This window comes from Bidens hawaiensis, unplaced genomic scaffold (assembly GCF_021521415.1).
Source record: "Bidens hawaiensis isolate Kalapana, Puna unplaced genomic scaffold, B.hawaiensis_p1.1 tig00014826_1, whole genome shotgun sequence".
Lineage (NCBI taxonomy): Eukaryota > Viridiplantae > Streptophyta > Magnoliopsida > Asterales > Asteraceae > Bidens > Bidens hawaiensis.
The window spans coordinates 364,446-372,778 of NW_027492308.1; the positions used below are offsets into that span (position 1 = coordinate 364,446).

The 8,333-nt window shown below is 37.5% G+C and overlaps 1 protein-coding gene across 1 annotated transcript; it reads left to right on the forward strand.

Annotated features, from left to right (window-relative positions):
* Positions 1-4,251: 4,251 nt before the first annotated feature.
* Positions 4,252-6,690, forward strand: LOC143547775 (abscisic acid 8'-hydroxylase CYP707A2-like). The gene is made up of 6 exons (XM_077039110.1): positions 4,252-4,611; positions 4,741-5,059; positions 5,136-5,525; positions 5,616-5,778; positions 5,872-6,097; positions 6,217-6,690. The coding sequence occupies exons 1-6, from the start codon at positions 4,418-4,420 to the stop codon at positions 6,305-6,307; spliced, it is 1,383 nt and encodes a 460-aa protein (XP_076895225.1). The 5' UTR covers positions 4,252-4,417; the 3' UTR covers positions 6,308-6,690.
* The last annotated feature ends 1,643 nt before the right edge of the window (positions 6,691-8,333 follow it).

Sequence of the window (8,333 nt, forward strand, 5' to 3'; positions counted from 1 at the left end):
CCGGTTTTTCCCGTTGAGTAACGGCCATATAGCCGTTTTTTTCTTATTTTGACCGTTTTTTTTTTTGTTTTTCCCATTTTACCCCCACAAACATCTATATATAGCTTAGGTTGGGTATTGGTTAGATCACACTCGATTATACAACTCCAAACGCTCTAAACGTTTATTACATACGCGATTATTTTGTTATCTCACGCTCAATTATACCACATTACCACTCCATACGCTCTTATTTCGTAGTCGATTATCATGGCCTCCCAAAGTGCTGCTTCATCCGTCAACATGGGTGCCTCGAACACGGGAGAAACGGTCGTTCGGGTCATCCCCACGAAACGAAACCAAGATGTTTGGCAACATTTCGACCTATGCGAAATGTCTAACGGTACCCAAAAAGCTCGATGCAAACATTGTTTGAAGTTTTATGGCAAAGATGCAAACTCCACTTTAAGAGCGCATGTACAAAGGCCCTTTTGCAAGGCCTTGAAGGACGAATCGGGAAGTAGTTCGCAGCCGGAGATGACGAATCAAGGAACGGTGTTTACGTACGACCTTGAAGAGGTACGTCACCAGTTTTCAAACTTTGTGATTCAAAATACACTTCATTTCAACCACTTCGACAACCCTCAATTCACGTCGATGATGCAAAAGTATGTTCAACCACGCTACCAACACGTAAGTCGTTCGACCCTTAGAAGAGATTGTCTTAAAGCTTGGAAAAACGCTAAATCCGAACTAATTTCATACTTTTCAAACTTACAAACTGGTGTAAACTTAACAACGGATGTGTGGTCGGTACCTAATGGTTCGCCCGACTCATACATTTGTGTGACGGCTCATTGGGTTGACCCCGGGTCGTGGCAAATGATGAAACGAACCGTTGCGTTTCAATTGTTTGATTACCCGCACACGGGCAGAAATATTTTTAAACTCTTGGATAAAGTCATTCGACAATACAAGATTGAAGATAAAATCTTTTCAATTTCGTTTGATAACGCGTCCAACAATACGGCCGCGGTTGGCCATTTAAAATTAAAGTATAAACCTATTTGTGATGGAGCGTTTTTTCATAGCCGATGCATTGCACATATTATCAACTTGGCCGTGCAAGATGGGTTAAACGTGATCGAAACGCAAAGAAACAATTTTAAAAGAATGTTACGAGATGTTTTTAGCAACAATAAAACATTTTCAAGATACAAAAAATTTTGTAATGAAGCTAATTGTCAATGGTTGGGGCCCAATTGGGATTGTCCAACAAGATGGAACTCGACTTGTGATATGTTTGAGAAAGCCATCCAACAAAAAGAATCACTAGTTGCGTTTCATCAAATAATGTCAAGTAGGGGTAAATGTGCACCGTACGATCCTAGAAACTGGTTATTGATTGAGATCGTTACGGAGGTACTTCAAATTTTTAAATCTTGCACAACAAGTTTATCCGGGGTTTACTATCCAACAAGCCCCATTGCTTTACCAAAAATTGCTGTCATGTGCACAAAGTTGAGTGAATTTCATTGTAGGGGTGCACCTTATTTTGATATGGGTGTAAAAATGAAAGAAAAATTTAGAAAATATTTTCAACAACTACCCGCTGTTTTGACATGTGCTGCTGCGTTAAACCCTTGCATAAATGTTGGTGGTGTTGAAGCTTTAATAGAAAAAATTTGTGATGAGCTAGAGTTAAACGACGATCAAAACCCCTATTATAACCAAACTTTAAAGAATGCTTTCAACACCACCTTGTCTAACATGTATGATGTTTACCTTACAAAATACGGGTCGTCTTCCCAAATTCATGACTCGTTAAGAGCTGTTGCCCAATCCCAATCCCAAACCGACCTTGAAATGGGGATGTACTACATGATTTGGGAAGACGCCGGTAAACGTCAAAAGGTAAACACCCCAAGCAGTGAACTTGGAAGGTATGGTGGTACCAACTTTGTGAAACACATGACTCCAGATGAATTTAGAAGTCTTGATTTGCTGGCTTGGTGGAGAGGTAAGGAGGATGAGTTTCCGATCCTCGCCGCCATGGCCAAAGATTTACTAACGGTCCAAGCTTCCACGGTAGCTTCGGAGTCTGCTTTTTCTGTTTCTGGCAGGGTTATATCGATTAGGAGGACTCGACTCACTCCACCAGCTGTAGAGATGTCTATTTGCTACAAGGATTACTTGGACGCTTTAGATATGGCACAACATCAACGCTCACTCGAGGGGGAAATGGACTATGAGGCGGGCTTGTATGAAGACGAGGTCAATCAAGGACACACTCAACCAATGACCGATGAAGAAGCCGCGTACGACGATTACCTAAGGAATAGCTCGGGATCGGGTAGCGATGAAAATAATGAGTAAGAAACAGCATGTTGTTAATGTAATCGTGTCTAAGCATTCTTTAATGTTTGTATTTTTGAGCTACGAATATGCGATAACGATTTAATGTTTGTATTTTTAATGTAAAAGCTATAAATGAAAGTTATGTATTTTTGAGTTACGAATATGCGATAACGATTTAATGCTTGTAGTTACCAGTTTGCCTTGTAGTTACCGGTTTGTTTATACTGTGAAAAAATAATGGTTATTTAAAAAAAAAAAAAAAAAAAAAAAAACCGGTTAACCGGTTAGACCGGTTATTAAAAAACCGGTTAATAAAAAAACCGGTTTATTAACCGGTTCTAACCGGTTCCCAAACCGGTCGTAACCGGTTTGACCGGTTATGGTTTTCATGCACAAAAACCGGTTATTAACCGGTCCGGTTATTAACCGAACCGGTTTTTTTCCAGGACGAAAAAAACCGGTCCGGTTAATAACCGAACCGGTTTTTTAAAAAAAACCGATTTGTGCACCTCTACTCGCATCCAACACGCCCTTTCTGCATTCTAACTGTCATGCCCCCACCCCCACTCACCCTCACCCTTTTCATTATTATATATTTATGTAGCATCTCGTCTAGTCTCCAAATTTAAATTTCACACGTTTAAATAATATTATCCTTACAGATAATACTTATTTGTGTAGTGAGTTTTATAAATTTTTGGAATTAATCTTCATCCATTAAGGTGTTTGTTCATCGGTATGGGTTTTAGTTTTCTAGGTTTGCATATTACTATAATCGAAAATGAAAACCGAACCAAATAGAAGTTGATAAAACTGAATTCTAATTCAAATTCAGTTCTAAGTTTTCAGCTTTAAACCAAAAAACCTGAATTTTAATAAGTTAAGTGTTTTTCTAGTTCAGATTAAGGTTTCTCAGCTTGATTTCCTCGGATTTGCAATACAATGGGTTGCACAAATAGAATAATACATTACCTCTAAAACAACTCAATTAATTCTTTCCATCACCCATTTCCCCCCTTTTTCTCACTTTGCATCACATCCACACTCCACCACCAACGCCACTGCCGCCACCACCCACCCTCAACACCACCATTTCCGCCACTACCGCGGCCACCCACCCACTCTCACCACCACGGTCGCCACCGCCATTGCCACCCACCAACCGTCTCCCACCACCACCACCGTCCCCGCCTGCTACCACCCATCCTCACCACCACCACTTTCGCCACTTGCCAACGCCACCACCACTGCCACCCACCCATCATCGGCCCCACCGACAGCACCCACCACCACCACCTGCCACCACCAGACCCCCACCACCGCTCAATGGTTGCCACCTATCCCCACCAACACCACCCGCCACCGCCACCGCACACCACTACACGCACTTACCTCCACCACGACTCACAACAATTTTATTCTTTTGTGTTTTCCTGCCTACCGACAACACAAAACAATGATTTGTTCCATTCTCACATGGTAATCATATAAGATAATTGAATGATAATATGATTCATTTACTTTTTTGTTTATCTCGTCCATTCCATTATCTCATAACATACAGACCCGAAGATAACGTTTTTTAGTATGCATTTACTTTTTCATACAATACATTATGACATATTTTAAGCATAATTAATAAAAATTAAATTAAACATTTAATTAGATACATGTTTTAAGTAAACACTATTTACCAATAATAATGAAACATACTTAAATAGAAAGGTCTACACTCTACACAACTTAAAGTAATATTACCATATCATATTTAAATAATACATAACAAAATATCACAAAGTTTATTAGAAATGATTATTGGGAAAACAAAAGGAAAAAACAAAATAAAAAAACTGGAAAACACACATAGACACATTGGCAACACACTTGCCTACCTCCTTCTTCCCATCCCATCCCCTTCCCCTTGAGCTGGTGGCCAAGATTCCATGTGTGTGCATCTAGCTGTATAACTATGTACCATCCTTTACCACCAAACTTACTTATATATACCCTCACCTCACACTCTCTCCCTCCAAACTCAAAACTCCTATCCTAATACCAAATACCTACATAACAAACAAACATGGAATTCATTACCATATGTTTTTCCTTCATTATTATTATTCTTCCCACTCTTTATTTCTTCACTTCCTCCGCATCGGGAGGCCGGAAAGGCCTTCCTTTGCCCCCGGGTACACTCGGTTGGCCCTATATTGGCGAAACCTTTCAACTTTACTCGCAAAACCCTAATGTCTTCTTCGCCTCAAAAGTGAAAAAGTTAGTTACTCTAACTCCTATACCAAGTCTGTTTCAGACAGCAGACAACAAGCTGCGCTGCTAGACTTTTTTTTTCTTTTTTTTTTTAATCTTGAACTAATTCGAAAAATTTGTTTGTAATTTGTTCAGGTATGGTTCTATCTTTAAAACCCATGTGTTGGGTTGTAGGTGTGTCATGATTTCCAGCCCCGCAGCTGCTAAACTTGTACTTGTCACAAAATCCCATCTTTTCAAGCCCACATTTCCGGCTAGCAAAGAAAGAATGCTCGGAAAACAAGCGATTTTCTTTCACCAAGGCGATTACCATTCGAAGCTACGACGCCTTGTGCTCAGGGCTTTTACACCTGAATCAATTAAGAATATTGTCCCAGATATCGAGTCCATCGCGGTTGATTCGCTAAAGTCATGGGAAAATAGACTTGTGAATACTTTTCAAGAAATGAAAACAGTAAGTGTGATATAAATACTCTGTTTTCCTCTGTTTGCTCTGTTTATTTAATGATTATTATAATGTTGTGTTGCAGTTTACATTCAATGTTGCATTGCTTTCCATATTTGGAAAGGATGAGGTGCTTTATAGAGAGGATTTAAAAAGATGTTATTACATTCTAGAAAAAGGGTACAATTCCATGCCAATTAATATTCCTGGAACGCTATTTCACAAATCGATGAAAGCCCGAAAGGAGTTAGCTCAGATCTTGGCCAAGATTCTATCTTTAAGGAGGGAATCCAAGACAGATGACCACAAAGATTTGTTGGGATCATTCATGGAAGAGAAAGAAGGACTCTCAGACGAACAAATAGCCGATAACATCATCGGAGTCATCTTCGCCGCTAGAGACACCACTGCTAGTGTCATGACATGGATTGTTAAATACTTGGCTGAAAATCCCAGTGTCTTACAAGCTGTCACTGTAAGTACCATCAAAATATCCCATTTTATAAAGTGGTTTAATCATTAGTTGCAAGTTGCTAATTGAGATGAGATTGTTTTGACTTTTTAGGAAGAACAAGAGGGGATATTGAAGGCTAAAGATAACAAGGGTTTGACTTGGGTTGATACCAGGAAGATGCCTATAACTTCAAGAGTTATTCAAGAAACACTAAGGGTTGCTTCAATCTTATCTTTTACATTTAGAGAGGCTGTTGAAGATGTTGAATTTGAAGGTTTGTTTTATAAAAATTCATTTTTTTAAGATTTTTAATATATAGATGTAAAAATTCAATTTTTTAAATTTTTCTTGAAAATGGATTTTGCAGGATACCTTATTCCAAAAGGATGGAAGGTTTTGCCACTCTTTAGAAACATTCACCATAGCCCTGAAAACTTTACCGACCCGGAGAAATTCGACCCGTCAAGATTCGAGATGGCACCGAAGCCCAATACATTTATGCCATTTGGAAATGGGGTCCACTCGTGTCCAGGGAATGAGCTAGCCAAGCTGGAGATATTAGTACTCATACATCATATGACTACAAAGTACAGGTTGGTGAAATGCACATAACTCTTAAAATTACATGATTATCATTATGGAAGTATTCAAGTACAAAATAAGTAAACATGTATATTATACTAATATAAAAATTTGTTGTTATTATGTGCAGATGGTCAATGGTAGGCCCTCAGAATGAAATTCATTATGCCCCATTTGCCCTTCCTCAAAATGGCTTACCAACAAGGCTTTATCCCAAATAAACTTTTATTATTATTATTTCATTGGAGTTGAGAAGAAGATAAACAAGACAATATTGCTTTGGATATTTTAATCTTGGTAAAAGAAACATCATGAAGGAAGTGATGGACAAGAAAGACTCATAAGGATGCCAAATTGTACATAAAAGAGATTGTTTTAACAGAAGAAAACAGAGAAAAAAGATTTGTGATAATCATGCAATAAGTAAAGTGGAAAATTGGAGTGGTGAGATGGCGGAGTTAGGACTAACCGTGATTGATTGTAGGATATTCATGTTATAACTTGTGACGCGTTTAGGGGAAAGAAAGTAGTAAGTTAGGAGGAGTTAATTGACATTTTGTATGAAGTCCGCAAGGCAAAAATAATAATATAATTTTGTTGTTTTTATATAAGTTCTTCTATAAAGTTTATATAATTTTACATCTTGAAATAAGCACGTTGTTCTTCTCCCTTCTAAGTGAAAGACGTCTAAGCTAGTGAACTATGATTATCAACATATGCAACACTGACATCTCCGCTATATGTGTACTTGAACACAATGTGATCGACGTAATCAACTAATTCTAAGTATAGCAAGTAATTTAGCGTCATGAAATCTTATCTTATTCTAAGGGTGGGAGGAGCAATCTCCCATAAAATTTATCCATGTAGTGAATTCTGCTTCCCTAAGTAAATAATTTCAAGGGGCAATCTACCATGAATTTGTTTTATTTTTCAAAATAATTTTTTTTATATTGGCCTTTTAGAAAAAGATAAATAAAAATAATTTATCCCCTTGTTCTAGTTCTTCTATAATTGGATATATGAATCCTTTACTTTAAAATAAGTGAATAGTTAAACTAACGCTAACATGCCAAAAATGTAAGGACTATCGACACATGGTTACATCTTTGCCTCGATTGCCTTGCCTTAAAGAAACGCCAACTTATCACATGAGCTTCATCATTCACAAAATAGAGTATTTGAAGGGTTAACATTATAAAACTTAGGCCATGGTGTCACACCCAACTTCATGGGCTTAAGCATGTATCCAAGAGTTGGTATAGGGCTACAAACAAACCGAATTAAACCGTCCAACACATTGTGCGTGTTTTCCGTTAAAATTTTGTCGAACAAAACCGACAATTCAAGAACACTCTACAAAACAAAAAATTGTGTCCTTGTTCCTCCGTTAAGCTTCTGTCGGACAAATGAACAGTTCGTGGACACTAATGGACAAACAAAAACACGGACACTAATGGACAAACGAACACAAATAAACATTAATACTAATAGGCAACAAACATAAATAACTCTAACGGTCAAAGAAAGAGAAATGACTCTAACGGACATATGGACATAAACGATTACATGTTATCATATATCAAACAAATTCGAAACATTTAACATAGTAATCAAAACATAATCATATCATACATAATCCACAAATCTTCTTAGTGTTCACGAGAAACATGCTTCCAATTCTTCAATCTTCAAGGAATTTCAGCCTATACAGTATTGCACAGACGTAAAAGAAACTTTAAACCTTAATACGAATGTAAACGGATAGATGTAATCGGGCAAATTTAAATTGATGTAATCGGATGAACGTAAACGAACACATTACGGAACATTTACGAACACTACTGAACGAATGTGGCCTATGTCTTTGTTCGCCTATTAAGCTTAACGAGCGGATTATTTTTGCCCGTGTCTAGTTCATTTATTAAATTGGCAAACATAAAGGAACTTTCCGCCGAACATTCGATTCGTTTACAACCCTAGTTGATACTGGTTTTGTCATTTTATCAAATGCTTGTCATGCAACGGAAACTTGTCTGAATAAATATTCATTTGTATTAAACCACAACACTTGTAGTGTTTACAAAATATACTTGTTTTAAAACAAGTTTGCATCGATATTAGTTTACAAAATTTACTTGAGCCACCAACTATATACCAGGCCTAGAAATCTCAATCTACGTTCGGCATTTCCATGTCTATATCTATGCTTCATTACCTGAAAACAGTTATAAAAATATGTCAGTT

Coding starts and splice junctions, on each gene's coding strand:
- LOC143547775 (XM_077039110.1), top strand. CDS start 4,418: ATGGAATTCATTACCATATGTTTTTCCTTCATTATTATTATTCTTCCC. Junction 4,612..4,740: donor TTCGCCTCAAAAGTGAAAAA/GTTAGTTACTCT, acceptor TAATTTGTTCAG/GTATGGTTCTATCTTTAAAA. Junction 5,526..5,615: donor GTGTCTTACAAGCTGTCACT/GTAAGTACCATC, acceptor TTGACTTTTTAG/GAAGAACAAGAGGGGATATT.